Below are 24,418 nucleotides of genomic sequence, written 5' to 3'. Positions count from 1 at the left end.
AATACCTTTTTGCTCTTAGGCTGCCCAGATTGAAGCTGAGAGGCAACGTCAATTAGAATGGGAAAAGAGAAAAAAGGAAGAACTCTTAAATCACAAAAATATGGAACAAGATATTGTCAATAATCTTAAATCAAGGGTTCAGAAACTTGAAGAAGAATTACTTAAAGTGGTGAGTACATGTGCTTTTCTATCTTTTAGTGCAGTTATTTTGTCCAGAAAAGGGTTTTGTTCATTCACTTAACCCTTTACACCCTAACATCAGTATCCATATTCTCCATACTCTTCTCTAGACATTTCCTAAGGTGCTGATAAGGAGAATTTGCTTAACAGCCTAAAGATTCTTTAGTTGGTGATCATTTCCTTTATTCTTGTGACCTTCATGAGTGATGTTGTGAGAAGAAATTAGATACTGGTCACTCTTAGGGTTTAAAGGATTAAATCCAGTTGAATACAAGAAGGTTATAACTATTTGTCAATGTTTATTCTGTTTACCAGAACCAGGCCAGAAATGAAGCACGAGAGACATTAGATAAAGAAAGACAAACATTTGTGCAGTGTCAGTCCGCAGTTAATCTTATAAATCAGAGCAGAGAAATGAGACTAGCAGAGATTAGTAGGGTTCAGTGTGATATCAAGGTATGTCTAGATGCTGTTCTGAAGTCTTTTCACCCTTTCTGTTAAAGTAACTTTATGCAGTAACTTTTTCATATAGTTACATTTGTGCAAGGAATATTTTCACCAGTTTGTCTGATAGCTGCAACTTTGGATTTAGCTAATCTTTTTTAGTTAGCTCCTTCTGTTCTTTACACAACTTCTTTCTGAAGTAGCTTGCAACACAATGTACATCCAAATTTGACAAAGGTTCTATGAAGGAACAGACCATTTTCATGCTGATATGTACTCAGTCATGGATACAGTGTACCCTACTTGAAGCTTATTAGGAAGTTTGTTCTCAGTGACATATTTGCTTACCTTGTTGCAATAAGACATAACTTAGTAGATCAATACATTTGGATGTAAGCTTAGCTTTCTTTGTCAGGTCTGTTTTGAGTGATCTGATTTAAGTTATTGTGTGGAAGAATAAGCTGTTGTGAACATGTTTCTACTGACCATTCAGACACAGTACTGAATGTTTTTGCTCCTACCATTTAGGACTCACAGCAAAGAATAGTTGTAATGAAGAAGGAGAGTGAACGACTCTCACAGGAAATTAACTCAATAGATTCTAACAAATTAGGTAAGTTTGGTTTGCCACAGATAACATAGTGATCTTACATTGTATGCAACTATATTCTAAGCTACATGTTTGGTCTTGAAATTTGCACAGGTATTTCAAGCAATGAGATGAAAATTGGGGGTTTGAAACAGTTGAGATCCATAAGCTTTCTTTGGCTCATTGTGTAAATGTTTAAACCTTATGAATAAAGTCTCTGTTGAACCCTGTACATGCAACATTTCCTTATTTTAGTACATAGCTTGCTTTCCTTGAAGATACAATAACTATTCACACTTGAATTGAAAACTTTCAGGAGACACCCATGGCAATGTTATGGCCAGTGTACAGGACTCAGGGGGGAACTTGAGAAGACTCCAAACATTACAGAACAACATGGAGAGGGTTCTTTCTGAGAAATTTAAGGAGCTTGACACTGTTAATACACAGCTTAAGGTACCGTTAAGCAGCTGTTGTTGATATCACATCCTAGGCTTTCACTCATCTGGACTTTGCTTTGTAGGTTTGGTTCCTTGCTAAGTCTTAAATCTTTTACTTCATTTTAATCAGGTTTAAGCAATCAAGTTTCTTTAGTTGGTTATCATGTCCTTTACCCTCCTGACTTTTATGTGTGATTCAAGGGTGATGTTTTAAGAAGAAATTAGATGCTGGTCGCTCTTTGGGGTCAAAGGGGTGAGATGCATTGTTCAAAGTGCCGTTTGCCTTTTCATTGATCATGAGTCAGACCTACAATGTGCCACGAAATAAATGCAATATTTTAGAGGGTGCAAAGGTGACACCTGCTTGTAAATGGCAGTTACAGTAATTGTGCAATTGTACTTAAATATGTAAACTGGGACTGCATATGTCTCTCGTCACTGGAGAGTGCCTTAATATGAGAGTCTTTTGCATGTTATTGGTAACCTATCAACCTTCTCATAAATAAGACAATCATATTTTCAGGATCTTAACACAAGTGCACAGCAATTGTCTGGACAAAGTACCAGGCTACAACACATATCAGAAGCTAAACAGAGAGAATACACCACTTGGAAACAACGGAAAGATGAAGATGATAGACAGCGCAAAGAAATGGATGCCAGACGGAAACGCGAAGAGGAGGAAGCAAGGAAACAGAGAGAAAGAGAGCTAGAAGGTCAGTAACTTGCAGTGCCAGCATTTTCTTTACATGCCTCCAGGAAGTGATTCCTCTTGTTTGTTCTTACAGGTAGTTTTTTTTATCAAAAAAGGGAAGAAAACAGTCCATGCAAGATGCACATGTGACGTCAAGTTGTCATTCAGATCTTATTATTTGCACAACTTAACTTTTTACACCCTAACATTAATATTCATATTCTCCACACTGTTCTTGTTACATTTACTATGTTACTTACAAGGAGAATTTTCTTGGCAATCAGGAGCTTCTTGAATAAGCGATCATTTCCTTTATTCATATGACTCAGTGTTATATGTGGTTGAAGGGTGTTATGGCTAGGAGAGATTAAACACCAGTCACTCTTTGGGGATAAGGGTTTATTAAGTCATCGTTACATTGTAGTGTTACCAGCAAAAGAGTATGTTCATTTGTTATCTATGCGTACCCTGCATGCATTTCAGTACTGTTATTTCATTTGTATCTTTTGTCATCTTTTAGCCATGAGACAAGAACAGGAAAAACAGAGGAAGGAACAAGAGATGCGCCGACGCCTTAATGAAGCGAGACAGGCTGAAGAAGCCAGAAGACAAGAGGAGCTGAAAAAACAGCAGCTTATAACAAAAGACCAGATACTTGTCCAACAACAACAGATGTTAGTGTCAAGTGCACCACCAATAGTTAGGCACATCAGTAGCGAGTCAACCAGTAATACCAGCAACACCAGCAGCACATCAGCTGGTGATGTGAAGCATAAGGTCCTCCAGATGCAGCAAATGATAAAGGAACAATCAGCTGAAGTGAGACCAGCCCCTTCAAGTAAGATTGCTAAGATTTAAGCATGATAGATGTGGTTCAACCCCTTCCCTCCCCCCCCTTTTTTTTTTTTCATGGTCATGAGTTTAGCATACCAGATTGAATTTTACTTTCCTTTGGTTTGTACTCATTTTCCTATTCTTTTGCATAAAAAAAAGAAAAATCAAACTAGTTTGAAGAAGTTATAGCAAAGATGAAGCTTGAACCTAAACTTAATTATACATGTTTAACCTCTGATTTGATAATTTGGTTTAATCAACTGAGTTTACAATGTAAATTGGCTTCAGTAAAGAGTTTATAAGCTGACATTTCAAGTGTTGGCCCTTGTCAGAGCAAATATCCTCTAATTTGTGTGCTATACTTACATGTACAACTTAACATGGTTTGTGCAGAAATAGTACATGCCAACCTGTAATATTGCATACTTTCATTTATTTTCTTTCTTCTGAGAAAGAATGTTTATCATATACAGATGAGCTCTTTTCAACTTTATTTCTTTTTTAATTACAGATCTCTTTAAACCCATTTCAAAACCAGTGTCAAAGAAGGAATACTACAAAATTCTTTATGAATTTGAACCCAGAAATCCTGATGAGATGGCCATTGAAGAAGGAGACATTGTCATAGTAAGGGTTCAGAGGAATTGTATGCATCTGGCAAACAATAATTAAGTGGTTCTTTCAAGCAGATGACTCCAACAACAGTTATGAAAAGGCTCTTGCACAAAAAGGGGGTTATATCACTTTGTAGGCCCACTATTTTTTTTGCTAGACTTGTGGTATGTTTCAACACTATAAACAGACTGATGTTCACAAGTCAGTGTTCACTTTTAGCCTCACAATACCTGTGGATACTGTACATACACAGAGTAAAGCATTGACTTTGAAACAAAAATACTGCATGAAACTTACATCTAAATGCCAAACAAGCTGCAAAAAATTACATTTAAGGTTAAGTACCATCTATTTGAAATTAAGCAGCAAAAACATTAAAGAAAACAAGATTGATGCAAGAGCTTTTTTATAAAACTCCAAACTTTCTAGCTTCTTACTGTCTCAGTTGCCTTTCTTTTCTTCATTTCTGCACTGACTAGAGTCTTAAAATATGATCAAATACCTTTAAGGGTACCCTGCTGGGGCCCTCTTTAGCCAATTTCTACAAAAGGGTATGTTTTCACTTATACACATGTGTAACATGTTTCTGTTTAATTACAACACACTTTATTTGTAATTAGTTGTTCACCTAAGACAGACCATTTGTCACACATTTCTGTACACATGTACCTTTTCTTTTCCTAGATTGATCCCAGTGAAAGTAAAGCTCCACCTGGTTGGCTTCATGGTGAGGCAAATGGCAAGAAAGGCTTGTTCCCAGCAAATTATGCTGAAAGAATCACTGAGGAAGAAGCAAAATCTTCCGACAAATCTCAAAAAGAAGCTGTCACTGTTTCACCTCCAGAGAGCTCTTCTACGGTAAAGTCTCTTACAGCAGCTCTCAACATGCAGTTTTCTACAGGAGGCACAATCAGTGCGGCAGTTCTGAACCAGAACTCTTCTGCAACAAACACAAATGTTGTCACAGAGGTGAGAGAAAAAGAAATAAATTATTGAAATGTATGTTGTGTTTCAGCTGTTAATGTTATGATTGTGGTTTTGGTATCATTTTCCTTTATCTTTTTCATGGTCTAAATCTGAAACAAACAAAAATTAAAAATCCAGTTGGTAATAAAAAATTCTTAACCCTTTCACTCTCAAGATCTCATTAGAAATTTCCCTCACTGTCTTCCTTACAATTCTAATGATTTTAGTTCATAGAGTTATATATTGAATTTACTAATAATCCCTAAATTGACAGTTTTCTTCAATCCAATCACTTGTTTGCTAGATATTGTAAGGAGAATACTGTCTTGGTCACTCATGGGAATTAAGGGTTATGAGAGAAAAAATTTGAATCAAAATGTAAAACATTTAGTATCACAATGGTACAGTTGTTAAATTATATTTACCAATTTCTGGCAAACTTGCTGGTATTTACAGAAGTCGTTCAGCCATCTTCCCATGCATCACTTAGAGACTGAAGTTTTGATGTAGAAATTTGTGAAGGGTTACCACCTGAAAAGTCATATTGCCTGTCTCCAGTAACCTATCAACACAAACTGTTTTTCTTGCAGGCGCCAAAGACTGTTAGCACCCAACAGTCTGCCGAAGGCTTCAGAGTGATGGCATTGTATCCTTACAGAGCGAAAAAAGATGATCACCTTACGTTTAATAAGAACGACGTGATTATCGTCAAGGAGCAGCAGGACATGTGGTGGTGTGGAGAACTCAACGGCAGTGTGGGATGGTTTCCTAAGTCTTACGTTAAACTTCTTGGAGGAGTTAGCGGAGCCACAAAACCGGGCGAGTAAGTGTGACCGTTATGAAAATGAAACTTCACATCTCGTGGCGTTTCAGCTTTCATGTAGCTGGTGTCGTTAGTCACACTCCAACAACAGCATGCATGTTCTTCACACTACTCTGTATATATATATATTTCCTAAGGTTCTGACGAGGATAATTTTTTTAATAATCAAGATCTTGTTCTGGTGAGGATCATTTCCTTTATTCTCGTGGCTTCAATGTGTTATTCAGGGGTGATATTGTAAGGAGAAATTAGATGCTAATCACTCTTAAAGATGAGAGGGTTAACTAGTGTATTTAGGAGGCAATTGCTCGAACTTCGTTTTAGCCTCAATTTATCCCTGTTATCAGCCCCCTCTCAAGGTCCTGCTCTTTAAGTAACCCACAAGTGTAATCTATCAGTATCAGGGCTCTGAATGATCCCTCTGTTTTGTTTTTTGAAGGACAAACGGGGCACCGAAAGAACAACCGAGTAAGTCTCCAGAATCCATTCCTCTTACTGAACCAATTCCAAGTTCACCAACAACACTGTTTGGTAAGTAACTGTTGACCAAAGATTCATCCAAGCTTGGTTTTCGTTTGATTTTCTGAGTCGCCTTGTTTAATGCTCAATCGGTCGCAACAATTTAAGGCTATTAGGCCAGACAATCACGAACGTTTCATGATCACTTGGATTGCTTCAAACGACTCGAAAACAGGGGTGTTGGAGACAATTTGGGCGATGGTGTGGATTGAAGTTAGCAGAATCTGTTATGTCAGTTCTTGATGCGCTTTCCACGGTGTAAGGCACACATTTCATTTGGCTAGAAACGAGTAGAAAAGTAATCCCAATAGATGTTCATTGATCATGTCAAAGGGCAGATCATATTAGTTTCTCGAGCAATTTCAAACTTGTGATCCTTTGTTTCTCGTTGTCACGTTTTTCTAACAATGTGAGCTACAAACGGCAATTTACTTTAACCTCCTGGATGGTTTTCTTAAAGTTTCCCATTGGGGTCGACTGGAAAATATCCTCTTCTTGAAGAAAAAGATGTTACATCTGTATCGAGACTGTCTGTCGAGACTGTCTTCTTACTAATGAGCGGCACTGTATCTCTCGCTTTAGTGAGAAAAAGGGGCTCACTTGCAGAATTGCTTTTGTTTATTTCAGAATGTGTAGCGGTGTATAATTACACAGGTGAAGCTGGTGACCTGTGCTTCTCTGAAGGTGATGTTATCAAGGTTTATAAAGATGAAGGCGAGTGGTGGGAAGGAAGCTGCCGAGGGGAACAAGGGCTGTTTCCTGCCAACTATGTCAAGAAAAGGGAGACAGAGGTACTTATGAAAACTTGCTTTGAATCTGTTTGGACGGGAGTCGGCTTGGCAAACTCGGTCGAATACTGAACATGACGTCAAAAAAAGTAAAGACGCGCAAATGAGGGGTGGGAGAAGATCGGCGGGGTCTGAGAAAGAGTGACGACGAAGCGTGCAGTCCTTCTTTCCTTTCCTCTCCTTATTCCCCTCGTCCTCTCTCTCTCGCTCGTTCCGTCGGCGCCTATTCGTAAAGTTTTCCGGAAAAAACTAAAGGAAATAAAATGATTCGAAAAGACTTCAGTGCGCGTTGATGAGAAACAATCTCGGATTTTTTTGGCAATGCATGCTATTTGTTTGCAATGCACAGGTAATTGTTTGAAATAATTTTTTTGTATTTTTAGGGACCAAAAGCAGCTCCTCGCATGAAGCCAGGTAAGAACTCACCCAAAAAAAAACAAAAACACAAAAAAAAAAAAACGTGAGAAAAACGGGAAAACGTGAGTGATCTAGTCGCGATTGGTTTTGATTTGACATCTGATTGGTTAAGAGGGTGGCGTGGTTTTTTTTCGACCAATCACAGAGCGAAGTAAAGCCAGAGCACTGCAATTACGGTTTGTTTCCAACACTCAATGAAAAATTGCTTTTGTGTGATTTGAAAGTTTACCTAAGGATTTTTTGGAATTTCAGAAATTGCCACTGTGATTTCGGCGTACAATGCATTGTCAGCGGAACAGTTGTCTCTTTCACCCGGCCAGCTGATCTTGGTCAAGAAAAAACACCCCGATGGCTGGTGGGAAGGTGAACTACAGGTACAGGGATTATACGTACTCCATGTACATTCTGTTTTTTATTTATGTCATGTCGCGCGGAGGCTTAATGATAATGTCGCTTTACTTTAGATTGGAAACTCTAAGTTCAAGACTTAACGAAGTCATTGTATTCTCTCTTATTTCGAATTTGTCTACGACAACTCAGTGTTCTTAATTCTTTATTCTTTTGTTCGTTTGTATCTGTAGGCTCGTGGTAAGAAACGCCAAAGCGGCATGTTTCCAGCAAATCATGTGAAAATATTGGATAGGAAAACTTCGCCAGCAGCAAGCTCTCCAGTCACAGAAAGCGTAAGTGTCCCGAAATGACATCTGAAACTGCACGTACATGACTTATCTTCTCAGTTGAAAGCTCTTGTTTACTGTTGCTTTAATTACACTGCCAATGTCGGAGGAATACTTTCAAACTCATTTTTTTTCGATGATGCTGGGTTTCCTTTTCCATGATCTTCACGGTAAGAGTATATTTCAGAGTTTTTTTTAATCCCTTTTTTGTTAAAGTTCCTACTAAAAGCTAATTTGGTGCTATTCCACTGCCGATTTTTCAGGTTTATAGTGTTCCTCCTGTGGCAAGAGGTGAGTTTCTAAAAGGACTACCTTTTATTAAAGCGTGGAATTGTATGCCTAAGTCTAAGTTGTGACTGATTTTCCCTCGTTTTTTTCCTTGATCTTTCTCGTAATTTGTACGGCGCCGTTAATGTTCCTTTTCGATAGATACTCTACCTCTTGAATGTTTTTTGCCAGAGAACATTAATTCATAGCTTTATTCTGTTAAAAGTTCATCTTCTCTCACGCTTAAAGTGACCTGACTTAAAGTTACATAGGATCTTGGTAACAGATTCCCGCCATCTGTGTGGTGTAAGATCTTCTACAGGTTTGACAAAGATTTCGTCCTTTCTTTCGTCTCTAGTGACTGCGAACTTAGAACATGCTCACCGTTTCCACTTGCTTCCTTTGATTTAGTTTATTTGTTTTAATCTCCATAGCGAGACTAGAGCAGGTGTTGGCCATGTTCCCTTACACGGCCCAAAACTCTGACGAGCTCACCTTCTACAAGGGAAGCGTTATCACCGTAGTAGGTAAGGATGGAGACTGGTGGAAAGGAGAAGTGAACGGACAGACGGGCTTGTTTCCATCAAATTACGTTCAGACTCTGAGTAACGCGAAAGTGGGAACGACTCAATGTAAGTAAACAAGTGAAGGTATTTACTCTTAGAACTGTTGGACATGTAAAGTCTAACCTTTCTGCACAATTTCAGTTCGTCATGCAGCAAGTAGGTAATAAGAATATGAACCGGACAGAGTTATAAATTTAAGAGGCCTCATCTTTGATGTTGCACTCAATACTGGTAACTAATTTACGAGGGAATATATCGCGGTTAGAAGGAAGAATTACTTACCGGATCTTAACCCGCTGCGGTGTTGTTTTGCGCTCATATAAGGATGGTCGTCTGATTGCGCTGGTTATGAGATCGAGAGTTTCGTGTAAAATGTAGTGCTGTTGTTTTAAAGTTCACTCGGGTGAAATGGTAATTGCGTTGAAGCTACGTTTTCTGCCTCTCGTTAATTATTAGTTTGATTAAATACATGTATGTCTCAGTCTAATGTTAGCTATTGAGCAAGACGTTTGTTAAACTGCTACTTTGGCTGGAAAACCTCTAGCGACCCAGACGTCAGATTTCTACCATTAGGAATGAAAGTACAGCAGTACAATTATAACTTTGATTCTAAATCAGAACCTGCTTTGAACTGCTTGTTGGAAGGCTATAAAATAGCTGTTTCTCCGCTTCAAATATGTATTATGAAACTTGTCGACTGTGGATCATGTTTGTGGGAAAAATCTGACTCATACATGAGGATTCGCACCCCAACTAGGTCCGATGTTGTGGTCAAATGCTCCGATGTTGCGGTCAATGTTGTGATGTTGCGGTCGAATGCTCCAATGTTTTGGTCGGATACTCCGATGTTTTGAATTTGCTGCAGAGAAATCGTTAGCGAGCCTTACGCTACTGAAATTTTACTCTGTACAATCTGCTTGCCATCCTAGATGTAATTTCCTCGTTATTGTTGTGTTTTCCTCTGCAGATTGGAGGGAATGAGGACGACAGAAATGCTTTGGGATTTATCTTCGCTTAAATTGCGCATCTAAATGATCTCGAAATATTTTGAAATTATAGCCTCTACATTGATCATTCGGTTGTTGTTTTTAAGTATTTCAGTAGAAGAATTTATCCAGGTCCGCTCGATAGATCGGGATTTAAAACGCGTATAAACTAAAAAAACTAAGGGATTAGCATTGAAAGGCTGACTCGTCATAGCTATGGAATTTATTCAATGTGATTAACCAGCTGGAATATTTTGTTAGGTAACGCATGTTATTCTAGATATATAATTATAACGGTTTCTGCCGGGAACATTATTTTTGAACCAAATAGATAGTTGGTCAGACAAATTAGGTTTATGATCGGATCATAAAAGTAGCTAGGTAGAGGATTTTTTTCAATTGGCTGGTTATAATATGCCGTATACCTAACTCTGGTGGTTTGATTTTTTTAGTCGCGCATATATGTCGTCCAGATGATTTGGTATTATCAACCGAGTTGAAAATGTAAATTGTCCACCGTATTGAGTTTCTTAAGCTACACTTGTCGTTAAATTTGATTAAGTTTCTTTTGCGGAACGAGACAATTTAGTTATAACTATGACGCCCTGTAATGACTGGTGGATGGAAAATAAAATCAATATTTAATTTGACGCTGTTTTGTATCATATTCTAGTTAATTTTTCCATTCCCAAAGCATTTTTGTCCGCCTCTACCTCGACTGCTGGAAAGGATCCTGCGGCACCAGTCAATGATTCTTACGCAAAGTTTGACGAGACTCGTGAGATTGGTGGATATTGCTTCGGGTCAAATTACTGGACTGGTCGACACGCAAACTAAATTACCTCGTCGATGGCTGAAGGATCCTTTTCAACACATACCGTACCCCCCCCCCCCCTTCTTTACTCTCTTTTCCGTCATCCTTCCACCCAAGCTAGACTGAACTCTCAAGTTCCTTTTTGATAATTTTCCCCTTTTTGATAATTTTCCCCGAAGCTAGCAGAAAAGCTCTGACTGTTCACTGATAAAAACGATTTGGGGACTTTACCTCTAGGCCTTGCTTCCTTACACAAACTCACATCCAGAGCTAAATAAAAATAATGATAAATACTTCTAGGATAAAATTAAATTCGCCTTATCGAGGAACAGGGCGAACTGTAGCAAAGTGAGTTAGAAAAGGTTTGCAATGTTTGAAAGAAAGTCGTGAGGCTTAAATTACTCATTTTGAAGGAATGCAAGTGACTCAAAGTAGTATCCACGATCGCACTCTTCAGACTTTCATTTTCGTGGGAAGGTGTGTCGAGTATCATCGACATCGTCACCTAGCAGTTTTGAAAAGGAAGTCTGAGGTGGTTTGCTTTCTACGCGGGAGACTTTTTCCCCTGGTGACTGGAATATCCAGCTTAGACATTTAGATGTCATAATGTCAGAGGTGACACACGTACTTGAATACAGCTTGTGTAGGTGTTACGAATGACCCTTCCGTCTAAGTACAACTGCCAACTAGTGCGGCTCTCGAACAACGTAAAAGAAAAGCGCGTGTTTTAAGGCTCGCGAGTTAAATGCCTGCAACGCCGTCTACTCAGATTCTTTCACATTTTTGTGTAAACGAAGTATTTCTGAATCGGTCAACTAACCTTTCTTGCGTTTCCCGTTATATTTCTGCTCTCGCAAAGCTTTTGCTGAAAGACGTTTTAGTTATGGTTTCACAACGTAATTTGTTTGGTTATTTTTTTAATGATATTTTGCCACAGGGAAGTAAGCCAAGTCTATGGTATGTTTACAATATAAAGTGTCGCGATAAGGTGGATGATGCAACAGTAACTGGTTCTTGCCTTCCAATGTGTTTTTAAACAGAGACATTTTATCGGGAAGCAGGTTACCACATTATTTGAAAAAGGTTCTAAAACACGAATAATTCTCATGTCTGTTGAACTTTGAAATTTAACCCCTTCTCTATTATTTTTTAAGCAGGCTATATGACTCTTATTTTATATTGATGAAATCGAAGTAAAATGTAAATTTCGCTTTCCCTAAATATCAGAATATTTAACCGGCTGATGCTGGATATTACCACGTGGAAGTTATGACTCAGTGCTATTTTTAACCAATTAAAAGATATCTCTCGAAAATAATCCGCATTTCCGTCGAAGCTAGCAGCAGTGTCAGTGTTTTCTCGTCGTTTTCAGAGCTTTAAAGCAGCTTAGATCGAATACTCTTTCATTCTTTTGTTATTACTGTTACTTTGCGTTATGGGATTCAGTACGCGTGGGGAATCACCACTTCAGACCCGTGTGGCGAAAGCTTGTCGTAAAAGCTTGCAAAACCTGAAAAACCAGTTTCGTCCCAAGAGAAAGGTTGTCGTCATGAAAGAAGAACTCAATCAAAACAATCGAAATATTTTGCATGGTACGTAACATTTATTTCAAACAACGATCATTAAACCCGTAGGTCTCAGAAAGGTTGTGTTTTTTTTCCGACAGCGAGTTACTAAATTGATGCGTTCATCGATGGCAATTGGTAAAGAAACGATATTTCAAACGCTGTATAACTTTTTAAATTGATATTTTGTACAGTTTCGTTCTGTTTGACCTCTATTGGGCATTAGGTTAACAATCTTTTCGTTTTTATCCCTCAATTTGAAACAAATATTATTTGATTCTCTGCTTATCGTGGTTTTTGTTAACTGAACCCAGATTCAAGGTTTTTGCGATGCTTGGCGTTCAAACGGAAATTCAATTCGAGCGCTTGTTGCCAAGTTTCACTTTCCATATGAACGAAACCTCGAAGAAACAATACGCGTCAAATTATTTTTTGTTTGCATTTTCAGGAGATTATTTCGGGGATTTGTGCCTCTTTCAAACAATTATCCTAAAATTTTCAAGTGTGTCGCTGTAATCTTTGTTAATCCGCTCTTTTCTCTGATCTTTCTAGATCTATGTGTTTTTTTGGCTTATTACTTTAACATTCAGTGTTTCACTTTCTTTCACGATCAACATCATCAACAATCTTAAGCGCTAAAATTGTTTCAGTTTGCCATTTCTTGTACAGGGAATCTTCCCGCTTTCCTCGTCAATCCTTCTTCCTTCTCAGCTCTTTGTGAGCAGTTTGTTTTTTCTCCCTTTCTTACTGAGCCATTATTTTTGTTACTTTCCCTCAAGCTGAAGCAAGTTTACCTTTTCGCAGTAATCCACGTATAGATTATTGCATGTGACTTAGCTGCTTTAAGATTTATGAATCACCAAGGAAGTTGATTCAATTATCTGCGAGATCTGTGACCTGAAGAATTGACCCTAGCTGTCAAACTAACTTATCTTCCTACTACCTGAATACGGCCGTACCTATACTACCTGGGAAAAAGATCCGTGTGAATACCAGCTGTGGAAACCAATAACAACAAAAACAATTTTTTTAATTTATTATTTGTTCTTCTTAGTTTTAATATAAGAGTTACGGCTAGTTCGGTCGGCAGATAAATAATATTAATGTAGGCGGGCCAGACTACAAAATTTAATGAAATAATCCGAATATTACGCGTTACAACGCCGTGGTCGAAATTGTTTATTTGAGCTTTACATTGGTTCGTATGTTTCTGTCTTCTTAAACTGTTCTTTTTTGCCAGCCTATTAGATGTTGAGAACAATTGATAGCATGTCAAGGAAATGTTGACGCGTATGCACCCTGTCACGAGAACGCTTGGAATGATTAAAAGTGAATTTAAGAATATAAAGTTTGCCTTGCGTTTATCCTTCCACGATTTGGACAAAAGTCCTATCTCTCGTAACTGTGATTCTTGTGTGCGCCGTAAAAATGGAAAGAAAATTTGGCATTTTACCACTTTTTGCGGCAGACAAAGACCTGATTGAACCGTCTGTGCAAAAGTTTTACTCAGAATGCTTTCTTATCTACGGCAATTTTCTCGATAGGGACTGGATCATTCGATGAAAAAGTGTTGGCGACCATGTCTTCAACAGAGCGACAGAGACAGGTGCGATTGCCAAATCCTAACTTTATATTACTTTGTTTCTCGGTCTGAGCATGACATTACAACCAAAACAATGCTGTTTCAGATTACCTTCCCCTCAGCCCAATTGGCTTCACTGAAAAACTTTCCTTTGTTTATCATCATCTGTTTATCTTTAGTTGTGAGGTTTTTTTGTTCCAGGAGCAACCAATAATGTTCGCTTGTAACAGAAATATGCGACCTTTGTTGGTATGCCTTTCTCTGTAGCCTCAGTAGGTTATTTCGCCTTTCGGCTGGGTTATTTCTTAAATACGTATGATACTGAGCGTTATATCGCCTCTCCTCCCTTCCAGATTATTTTCAAGAAGTACTTCTTGATTTTCTGGCAGTGACACACTGAACATATAACACAATATTTGCTTTCTTGTTGTTTCCGTCATTCATAATTATCTCTCCTCTACAGAATGTTATATATGAATTGATGAATTCGGAGCAGAGCTATATGGATGATCTGAGTGCGACTTTGGAAGTAAGTGCATGATGGACTCAGAGTTGATTAGCTGAGGAGTTTATCAAATTAATTCACAAAAAAGGAAGGTATTGCACTTTCTCTCACCCCTTGATTGTGAGGTCTTCTGATGAGTTTTTTGTTGAACAGCCGGCCTAGCAGTGATTAGGGTTAAATGATTAAGGAAAAAGAAAAAGGTAGATAAATATTGGGGACAAAGCAGAAGGCCGAGTATTTTAGCGCAGTGGTCTTATAATCTGTAGGATTCAATCGAGTCCAGTCTCTCTACTTTGAAACTTGTTGGATTTGTCGTCAGCACTTCCTTGTTAGTTCTCCAGCATCCCTAGCAGCTGGTCTGTTATTTCAGCATTAGCTGTGTTAAGTTCATATAATTCAGGGCTCCAAATCAGGGTTGTTTTAAAGAAAGGCCATTTTTATTTAAAGCTAATGTACAATAAAGAAAGTTGAAACTATTGGTACTTATTTTATACAGGTGTTCTACAATCCTCTCGCTGATTCCGGTCTAGTGACAGAGCAAGAACTTAGCACTGTGTTTATTAACTGGAAAGAGCTCATCTGGTGTAACATGAGGCTGCTCAAGTAAGTAGTTACGCAATGTTTTTCATAACGGTCCTTTCAAACCCTAAAGTGAGTAATTAAAATCACCCAGTTTAGTGTTTGAGGACTCATGCTACGATGATACCTAAACAGGCCAAAATAAACACCTTGAACTGTGTAATCGTATTTTTTGACGTTTTGTATCATGATAAAGCAAGGCTTGGCTTGTTCACTAAGTTGTCCGCTGTTTTGATCCACAGGGCGTTTCTCATTCGAAAGAAGATGAGCACCAACGTGGCAATTACGTCGATTGGGGACATTTTGTGCGAAATGGTGAGATCTCTTAAAACCCAAACTTACTGTCATGTCGTATTTCATTTGAAAGAGCAACGGAACGAGAATTCTGAATCGTCTAGGTTCCGAATCATCTCATTTTAAAAGAAACACCATTAATGGTAATTTTAAGGATGTGATAAGTTTCTTTTGTAGCTGACTTCGAATTTTAAAGCGATATGACGACGTGAGAGGGTGTGAAAAAAGAAGTGGAACATCCTCTCTTAAAGTTGATTATTTTCATTCCTAGCATTGTATTTTTATGTTCTGCTTTTAGTTGCCCCGCTTTACTCCATACGTCAGGTTCTGTAGCTGTCAGCTCAAAGCTTGTCAGCTATTACAAACCAAGATCGAAACTATTCCCGAATTCAAGCAGTTAGAGAAGGTGAGAATTTTGTGTTAGATCAGTTACGATTGATAGTTGATATGGGTCTTTCTTCTCATCATTTTTCTGATTGGCGATGCATGGATATTCTAAGGAGAGATTGCTTTCAGATTGGTCACTCCTGAGAGGGAAAGGGTTAAAGCCGTTGAAAACTGGAACAAGAATTTCACGTTACTGTGATCTTAAAGCGAACATTTGCGTTTATCTCCATCATTTTGTCAATACCGCTGGAGTTATTTAAAATATGTCAATTGGAAAAAGGAAGGCTGTAAAGAGAGGATGAAGACCGCCTCTGCATCATCTATTTGTGTTGGGAAATTTAATTTTTGTCAGGGAAAATTTAAGGCTTTTACTGAATTTGTGTTTCTTGGTTTGTATCTAGAGATGTATTGCGGATCCCAGAGCTAAAGGTCTTCCTTTGAGTAGCTATTTACTGAAGCCTTTGCAGAGAATTTGCAAATATCCCCTTCTTATCCGAGAGGTAAGTAAATATTTTTTTACTGGTTGAGACTAGTTAGACGTTCCTTTTTCTGAAGCACTTTCATGGACTGACCCGTCCACTATGTGTTGTTGCTTTATCATCGATCGACTGAAAGATGGCAGCTACAAGTTGGTAATGCGTCTTTTTATGTGACATCTGTCTTTGGGTATTTACGTACAATCTTTCTTTTCTCCCTCTGTAGATTTTAAAATTTACTCCGGAGAATCATTCTGACAGAGGCAACTTAGAAACCGCGCTTGAAAAAGCCGAAGAGCTCTGTCAACAGGTGAGAAATCCTGGTGCTTGATATGCGAGAGGAACTGTTCCTCTTCTCCTTCTTCTCCTCCTTTAAAGTTTCCTCCTTCCTTCTCGAATTCCGCATCCTCCATTCCTCCATGCTCTCCCCTTTCTTCCTCTTGATGCACACCGTTGACTTCATACCACTTATAGCTACAAGTTTTCCTCTGTTGTTGAGTTGTTGCGCGTTTTCTACAGGTTAATGAAGGTGTACGCTCTCAAGAAAACACAGATCGCCTTGAATGGCTTCAAGCACACGTCAATCTCGAAAGTATTGGAGAGGTACATGAATGGTTGTCGTCAACGTTTAGTTAAGTAATTGATTTCCCTTACAGAGCGGCATGCTTGAAGTTTCTTTATTTTGTTTGTTTCTTTGCAGCGTTTGTTTTTTAATTCCACCACGAACTGTCTTGGACCAAGAAAACTGTTGCACTCCGGAACATTATGGAAGGTACACTTATTTTTTCTTTGTATTTGTTTTTTTTGTTTTGGTTTTTTTTTCTTAATCTGTCCTTTTTTTCTACCTTGTCCACCTTGATTTTGCATAACTTATTAGACGATCTGCTCTCCTTGCTTTTCGCCTTATTTAGTAACTGGTCGATTTATGGGGTACCTACCACGAGAGGTAGGCATCAGGAGTTTTATCCCTGGGATTTGATGCTATAGCTCTCATAACCCGGGGACTAAGCGGGAAACCGAACCACTTTGGATTCGTCGATAACTCTTTTGACCTAAATATCTGAGAAAGTTGGAAAGAAACTGGTGAGATGGCATGTGTCACGCCTGCCTAGTCCTCTTTTGGGTAGACTCTTAAACCGTCCTGTTTTCATTATTGCTTTCTGTGCTTTTTTAAGTTCCGTCTCTCTCTACCAAGAAAGAAGAACACAACTGCTTCGTGTCATAATCAAAGTTTGTTTGCAATGAACAAGCATACCAGTGATTAAGGATCGGCGTTATACATATGCGTGACTCTTGACAGTCGCGAAGACTGCAACAGAAAATAGTGTTCCCTGCAGCTCTATTTCATTCAGGAATTTTAACGCTGAAAGCCAACAAAACAGATCACAGTTCAGTGGCGATGAAATTGCGCTGAAGAGGAACTTCACCTTTGTTATTTCAGGTTAAGAGTGGAAAAGAACTTAAGGCTTTCTTGTTCAACGATTTTCTCATGCTCACCCGGCCGCGAAGCTCCATTGCAGGAAGTTTGTCCAAGAAGATTGGATTTGAGTCCAATGAACAAGATGCTATATATGACATTTACAGAAAGGTAAGTATCAATACACTCATCTCGTCCATTTCTTTGTCGTTTAGTTCTCTTTACTGTAACTGTGTTGACTGTCATGGTTTATCAGGAATTGTTCTGAGGGTCACGTATTCTTACCACTTTGTTTCAGCCTATCATGCTGAATGAAGTCATCGTCAAGAGAACTCAAGAAGTGAATCGTAAGTAACGATCATTTTACTCCTTATGTTGCCCAAAAAAAGTGAATTAAAAATACTAGATTGAAAACGTACCTTTAGATTATGCAAGCATTCACCAAGACTGCCGCCGCTCGTTTTTGCTAAAACTTGGGTACAAATCTGACTAGAATTCCAGGATAAGGTGTGACAGCAAACCCACGAAAAAATTGTTTTTTTGATATCATCTTTTTCCCTCTTAACTTTCAGCTGAAGAGACTGTCTTTCACATATCGCATATTGATCAGACGTACTCCTTCCGAGCAGAGTCTAAATCCGAAAGGTAACACCCACACAAGAAGCCATATGATATGTTTAATTGTAGTCGTGTTCAGCGGACTAATGTTCGAACGTTCCTATCAATTGTGGAACAAACACGGTGGCCTAAGGCTAAGTGCTCAGAAATCAGGTTTGAGAGGCTGGGTTCGAGCTGGGTTCGAGCTTTCGCCAGTACCATGTTTTGTTCTATGGCAAGACACAATTTAATGATGTCTCTCTTTACCATGGGTTACAAATAAGTTGCGACCAGCTGTCTGATGAACTACTAGGGTGTTCTCTCTGATGTTATATTTATTATTTTCTTATTGACGAGATTTCCTTTGCAGAAATCGTTGGATGGATTTAACGGAGAAAGCTTCCACGACATATATTGAAACAGAACGTGAATCGCGACAGAAAGCGCATAGAGGTTAGTATAATGATGTCACTTTCTCTTTGTGCAGTATAATGTTGACCCGTTGGTTTGAGGGAGGAGGAGGAAAGGAAGGCAGAAGGGGGGGGGGGTGGGGAGGGTTGTACAGAAGTTCTTAATTGTAAACGAGGTGGTTGTAAGTATTCAATGTATTTATCTTTTCTTTTCCGTTTCCTTTCATCAGCGCGATCGTTTCGGACGGGCGGAATTGGAAAGCTCAAGGTGACCATGATCGAAGGGGTTGACTTAATAGCGTCTGATCCCAATGGTGAGTTTAGTGATACTGAAGTCGAATCAGGATTTTTAATTGCATATCGTCGCCATATAGCCCAAGGGAACACGAAATAAAATCACCCAATTTTAGCCAACAAAGGGAGAAGCAGCACGCTGAATGTCGCAAGACATCTGAAATGTTAATAAAACCAAACGAAAAGTAGTTTACGGCTTCAGCAATCGCTAAAACGTTTAGCATTACTTTCGAAATTTAAGGGACGATATCAACATCCACTGTAGATTATTGATAAATATTTCAACGCTAGCTCTGGTGCCTTAAGTTTTGCTATAAGGGCTTAATCAAGAGAGGGTCTCCTTCCACCATCCGTTGTTTTCAGAAGCTTTTTCAGATACAATTTTGAGATAATTTCAGCTCTTTTCATCTGCTCTTTCACCTAGACGGTACGGAATTACATGAAATGATAATGAACCACTTGCGCTTATCATAATTTTTCATTAAGTGCGCAAAGAAAAATGCATAACTTCAAACTAATAACTTATTAGTACTTCTTTGTATGTCATTTCATATATTTGATAAAAAGAAGCGCGCAACATGCTGTTCCTCGGCTAATTTTAGACTTAAATCAAAATGCAAAAGTTGCACGAATCAGGTAGTTCCTCTTCGTTTACAATTTGTGGATAACGTGAAAGGAATAGCTGATTCAAAGCTATCCTTTTACTCGAGTCGGCGTGTTAAGCGCATACTCAGTCAAACACGCTGTAAGTTGGTAATACTTTTACTATATTACCAAAAAACACGGCAGTATTTGCGTTCAAGATGGGTGTGATGGCCTTAAAAATTGCCCTAAAATTATAACACCGGAATCTTGCAAGAGTTCTGATATTAAAAGATTCAGGTGTTTTTATATATGTTTGTGGTTATTCTTTGGTACTAATGCGAACGAAAGATTAGCCGCATGTAAATCCTAAATACCAAGGGTAACTAACGGAACAGATTCTTTATAGCTCGTTAAACTAAATCTTTCAGTAAGTCAGGCTAAACAAAGCTTATCTAGAAATGCTTCGTTATACGCAAGGTTTTTAAGCAGTCGTTAACTGTGGAAGTGAAATACTTCGATGCATATTCAGTTAATGAATTGATGATGAAAAATAGTGCAGTCGCTTACAACTGTTCAGTCCTAACCCCACGGTTTCTGTCGCTGTTTTTTGATTGAACCACTGTTCTAAAATCCTGACTCTGTCCTAAGCAGGCACAAAGTCGGAACTCATTCAAAACTTCCTTAAACGCAGTTCGGTAATTTGTACTGTTCAGCGCGTAGGTGATAGGATTCAAACTGGAACTGCAGTACACCAGAAAATACGAAGTCTTGTAGAACACACTGCTTTGGGCTATGTCTGCTGCAGTTGCAATGGCAAAGGGAAAGAAACAAAACAAAAACACAGCAGTGACAATCAGCAACATTTGGACGATTTTTCGTTTGAACACTCCATCATTGTCCATTCCAGCGTTAGCGTTTGAGGAGCAAATCGTGTTGGTGAAGTACAAACCTCTGATTATACTGAAGTAGCACATAAACATGATAACAAAAGATGAAGTGATGATCACGGCAAGGGCGATCCAATATGCATTGCTTTCCGCGGCAGAAGTCGGCCAGCTTGTAATGCACCGATGGTATTCCTCGCTGTATGTTTCGAAGATAAACAGGGGACACACATAAGCGATGGCGAAAATCCATATCCCTATGATGGCATAGAGGACGTTTCCTTTCGTGAGACGAAACCGCGTTTCCATTGGAATCACCAGAGCTTTGTAGCGTTCCACAGAGATTAATGTCAGTGTCAATCCAGAGACGATCATTCCAACACCAGCGATGGTGTGTGTTGTAATGAATTTACAGAGGAGATTGCCCATTTGCCCGTTTGGTTGCTTGGTATAGGAAAGAATCATCCCAGGAAGGCAGAAGACGAGAGTTAACAAGTCTGAGATGGCGAGATTGACGAGCAGGAAGTTCATGGTAGAATGCATGGATCGTTTTCTTCGCACCACTTCTATCACAAGTGAGTTACCAGCGATACCCACAAGGATTACCACGATGTAAGCCATAATCAGGAAGACATCTGCTGTGTCCACCCGCATTGTAAATCAAAGAGATGCGGCACCTATATCAAGCTCACCTTTCTTTTGTTTCAATGAATATGAAAGTTCGCAATGGTATTTTCGATTTTTCTGCTGACGCGCTGTTTCAGTCATCTGCTTTATCCGCAGTTAAGACATCTCGTGTGACAGTTTCATCATAGTTTTAGCGTTCCGATGTCTTTCCTGTCGGGTTGTTTTCGTTATCAGACTCTCCACGGTTTTATTTCTTTGTCCCAAGTTGCCCTTTCAAAGGTTGCGAGCAGTTTTTTACTGTTCCTCCTGAAAAAGGACGGAAAATTCTGTGAAAATCTGCTTGTCGTAGAAATAGACGGAAACTGTTCGTATTTGCCTTTGATGTCTTTCCCCTTACCTGACGTTTCAATGCTTTTTCTGCTTCTTTTTCTGGTATTTAACCTTTGGTGAATTGTGGCATCCGATAGCTAGGTATGCATTTTTTTGTCTCAGTTGCCGCATTAGCGATGCTTTTTTACTGAGACCTATTTAAAAAGTGACAACGTCAAAGAGTGTGTAATTTGAAAGCTCTGGAAATTGAAATGGAATCACTTATTGAACCGGAAAGTTCATTTGTTGAATAAATAACTTTCTAAATATGTTTTTGTGGTACAGTGTTTCAGATTTGTTTGTGAAAGGGAGCCATTGAATTTGGAAAATTTTATTTGAACTTTAACAGCTGTTGTGTAGTCCGGTTGTCTGGGTTTACTCAGCTTTGGAACAATTGCAAAATTGCGAGAATAAAAATGAAACCTGGGAAACATTTTTATTTCATGTTACCCACAGAGTTTTCTTCACACGCCCCTGGCATAATTTTCCGTTGAGTAAATGATGTTTACATTATCCTAGAATGCAAAAGAGTCATTTTATATGCAGAAAGGTGTGGCGAATTGGTTGTGATGTGTGATAGATGTATTTTTACTTAGCACCCTGTGGCTTTTTTCATTGATACTATTCTGATATTTTGTTTTTCTAGACCCTTGAAGAAATGTTGTTCTTCTCTATTCTATATTAGTTCCACGTCCAGTCATTAACCTCAGTAGTTCTCCAATAAAAACCACTCTTAATTCAGAGCAAAATTCTGATGGAAAGATATGCGCTTAAAATATGTTTTTTCTTTCTTTCTTTCTTTTTTCTTAATGGAAGGAGAAACATTAACAATGGTCGACTAAAACCTCCGTGATATCCAAATTTATGCTTAGTTAAATAGTGTTCCCAATAATGACCAATGCTAGTATTATCTGTAAATCGAGTAGCTGTTGACGATGTGGTTTGAGTCGGAAGGTCAGAGAGTGCAATTTGATCTTTTCGCTCGGTTTCACCTTGGAGTGAAGGACAAATTTCTGCTCTGAAACATGATACGATTAAAACTCTTACGTAACCATGGAGTTAGTTTACCGTATCCTAAGAGGATCTTCAATTTGTGTTTGACAGAAAGTTTCAGTCGCCTAATGGATGTAAGATATATTTCGTTTACATTATGTCAGCTGAAGAGTAAACACCATCTCATCATAAGTCGATATGAATGCAGTACGTGGGGAAATCTGCAATGAGCATTATCCAGTCACTTGAAGTTTGCCCAATTCTTAATTGTAATTTGGTTTTTAGGGGGGTTTAGCTTTTGCTTTTGTTTTTTTCGTCGACGAGAGTATCGCTCATTGTTCTCAACGGAGTTTACAATTACTCAGAACCTATATCTAGTGTGAATCAGACGTGATTTTGAGCTTTGTTACCTTCCACTTCTCGATCAACTTTCAAGCGACTAAAAGTATAGATGTCCAATTGCTTTTGCGCTCGTTAATGTGTGTGTCTTACAGGAACCACAACCGGCATGGTTTGAGTTAAACAAAGAATTAGCATAAATATAACAAATTTGTGGCGTAGTATTCAACGTCTGTTTGCCTTTCACATATCGCTAAGTAATGGGTTTTTTTTCTTGAAATATTCTAACTGGAGGCAATTTGTTTTCTTATACATTAGCCAAAATAGTAAAAGTCGGCGATCATGAAAATACTTATTTTTCCTCTTGATAATCAGCAGATAGCAGATGACAGATATAATAGTGATCTGATGTACGTAATATTTCTCCGTAGTGACATCAAGAGACTTGCCAATTTTCACTAAGAACTGATATTTTGATATTGGGTCTATTATAGTTCGTGATGTTTAAGTCTCCGAGGCGTCACACTTATTTCTATCATCTGACATTTTGAAGATTTAAAGAAATCAAACATGTTGAACTGGTTCATCGAAACATTGTCATAAAACGAAGCTCTTTCCATTCAAGAGCGGATCGCTTACCTCAGAATCATTGATTTTTTCCCAGAATCTTCACTTGAATTTTCGTATTTGACATGAATCACAATTGAACGACACGACGTCGTTTTTTAAGGCGCCTTTGAAATATAATATTTTAGGCGTCTATACACCGATTTTCAGATCTACGAACAGGATAATTTGTGCTTGGAGTAGACAGTTTATGCTTTCCAAGAAAGAAAAAACATCTGCCTCGTACAATTTGTTTAACTAAACATTGAAACATTAAACTTCAACCATATCGCTTTTCTTCTTTTCTGTCTACGTTATTGGTAGCTTGGGCTTCCAGGAGACAGCTCTTACGCGCAATTGTTTACCGAATACGAAAAGACGTGAATATGAAAGCGATCTTCGCAGTAATGATCACTACTTGAGTAAGAAAATTTATTATGTTTTGCTGTGATTGGTGAGTATTAAAAGCGTATGTTTTGCAGGGAAATCAAAACAGTGCTGTTGAACTTCTCAGGAAAGTTTCATTTTTAGAAAAATAACAGATACAGCGATCTTTTGTCGTTTTCAAACTTGCCCTAAAGGGTTTCAGTATCCTCCTGCGGAAAAAAAAAAACTTATATCTAGCTTCTACAATTACTGTAGTTACAGATGAAGTACGTAACTCACTTTTATGAAACTGTTTCAAATGTCTCTATCAGTCTTGTCTTGCAAAGTTGCTAATGATTCTTCAGACCTTAGCCAAGCCTATCTATGTCTGCCACAAAGGTGCCCCCAACTTTAATCGCTTGGAAACACCGAGTGGTAACGAGCATCAAAATTTAATTGGTTTAGCAGTTGGTGCAAAGCTTTGGCCAGTCGCTGCAGATTTGTCTTAGAGCCAATCAGATACAAGATGTTAAAGAAAATATTGTTTTTCATCGTGGTTCTGCAGATGAATTAATGTTTAATCGTTTGTCTTGCGATGTAATTATCAGGCTATCAGTAGTATCAACCGCGACATTTCGACTACTATACTGCGTCTTCGTCAGGCGACGAGGTCGAAAGTTTACTTGTCGTTATTTATAGCACCTTGGTCTGCTGTCATTCGTATGATAACATACTGTGATTTGAGTTCGTGCGCTTTTTGGCGTTTTTCTCCCCTCTGTATTCGAGGAGAGCAGTTTTGTTGCTGTTTGACAGACTTCTTGTTAGCCGTGGACAATATTGTTGGAATAAAGTAACTCTGGGTGGAAAATGTAGATGTCTTAACTGGATTACTTATGTTCTCGGTCTTACCTTGTTCTTTTAATG

General features: G+C 38.5%; 2 protein-coding genes across 2 annotated transcripts in view; one reads left to right on the top strand and one right to left on the bottom strand.

The window, feature by feature from the left end:
* The window catches only part of LOC131793627 (intersectin-1), a 31,703-nt gene that overhangs the window by 5,551 nt on the left and 1,734 nt on the right, over positions 1 to 24,418 (top strand). The window contains exons 8-37 of the mRNA XM_059111059.2: positions 20 to 169; positions 496 to 636; positions 1,153 to 1,237; positions 1,530 to 1,669; positions 2,177 to 2,369; positions 2,868 to 3,185; positions 3,693 to 3,808; positions 4,481 to 4,765; positions 5,353 to 5,585; positions 6,025 to 6,116; positions 6,732 to 6,895; positions 7,276 to 7,306; positions 7,562 to 7,683; positions 7,891 to 7,992; positions 8,250 to 8,277; positions 8,688 to 8,885; positions 13,729 to 13,790; positions 14,230 to 14,295; positions 14,768 to 14,874; positions 15,093 to 15,165; positions 15,443 to 15,550; positions 15,933 to 16,031; positions 16,234 to 16,317; positions 16,527 to 16,610; positions 16,708 to 16,779; positions 17,449 to 17,595; positions 17,723 to 17,771; positions 17,997 to 18,069; positions 18,392 to 18,474; positions 18,662 to 18,745. Of these exons, the coding sequence (XP_058967042.2) occupies positions 20 to 169; positions 496 to 636; positions 1,153 to 1,237; positions 1,530 to 1,669; positions 2,177 to 2,369; positions 2,868 to 3,185; positions 3,693 to 3,808; positions 4,481 to 4,765; positions 5,353 to 5,585; positions 6,025 to 6,116; positions 6,732 to 6,895; positions 7,276 to 7,306; positions 7,562 to 7,683; positions 7,891 to 7,992; positions 8,250 to 8,277; positions 8,688 to 8,885; positions 13,729 to 13,790; positions 14,230 to 14,295; positions 14,768 to 14,874; positions 15,093 to 15,165; positions 15,443 to 15,550; positions 15,933 to 16,031; positions 16,234 to 16,317; positions 16,527 to 16,610; positions 16,708 to 16,779; positions 17,449 to 17,595; positions 17,723 to 17,771; positions 17,997 to 18,069; positions 18,392 to 18,474; positions 18,662 to 18,745 (3,589 nt within the window). The remainder of the gene's footprint in view (positions 1 to 19; positions 170 to 495; positions 637 to 1,152; positions 1,238 to 1,529; positions 1,670 to 2,176; positions 2,370 to 2,867; positions 3,186 to 3,692; positions 3,809 to 4,480; positions 4,766 to 5,352; positions 5,586 to 6,024; positions 6,117 to 6,731; positions 6,896 to 7,275; positions 7,307 to 7,561; positions 7,684 to 7,890; positions 7,993 to 8,249; positions 8,278 to 8,687; positions 8,886 to 13,728; positions 13,791 to 14,229; positions 14,296 to 14,767; positions 14,875 to 15,092; positions 15,166 to 15,442; positions 15,551 to 15,932; positions 16,032 to 16,233; positions 16,318 to 16,526; positions 16,611 to 16,707; positions 16,780 to 17,448; positions 17,596 to 17,722; positions 17,772 to 17,996; positions 18,070 to 18,391; positions 18,475 to 18,661; positions 18,746 to 24,418) is intronic.
* LOC131793628 (neuropeptide Y receptor type 2) lies at positions 19,143 to 24,415 on the bottom strand. The gene is made up of 2 exons (XM_059111060.2): positions 23,795 to 24,415; positions 19,143 to 21,127 (listed from the first exon to the last, which is right to left on the bottom strand). The coding sequence occupies exon 2, from the start codon at positions 20,846 to 20,848 to the stop codon at positions 19,874 to 19,876; it is 975 nt and encodes a 324-aa protein (XP_058967043.2). The 5' UTR covers positions 20,849 to 21,127; positions 23,795 to 24,415; the 3' UTR covers positions 19,143 to 19,873.

The sequence above is a fragment of the Pocillopora verrucosa genome, chromosome 9 (genome assembly GCF_036669915.1).
Source record: "Pocillopora verrucosa isolate sample1 chromosome 9, ASM3666991v2, whole genome shotgun sequence".
Taxonomy (NCBI): Eukaryota; Metazoa; Cnidaria; class Anthozoa; order Scleractinia; family Pocilloporidae; genus Pocillopora; species Pocillopora verrucosa.
This window is presented reverse-complemented; position numbering and strand designations above follow the sequence as displayed.

Bases quoted from the DNA above. Each gene is read 5' to 3' on its own strand.
- LOC131793628 (XM_059111060.2), bottom strand. From the start codon at position 20,848: ATGCGGGTGGACACAGCAGATGTCTTCCTGATTATGGCTTACATCGTG.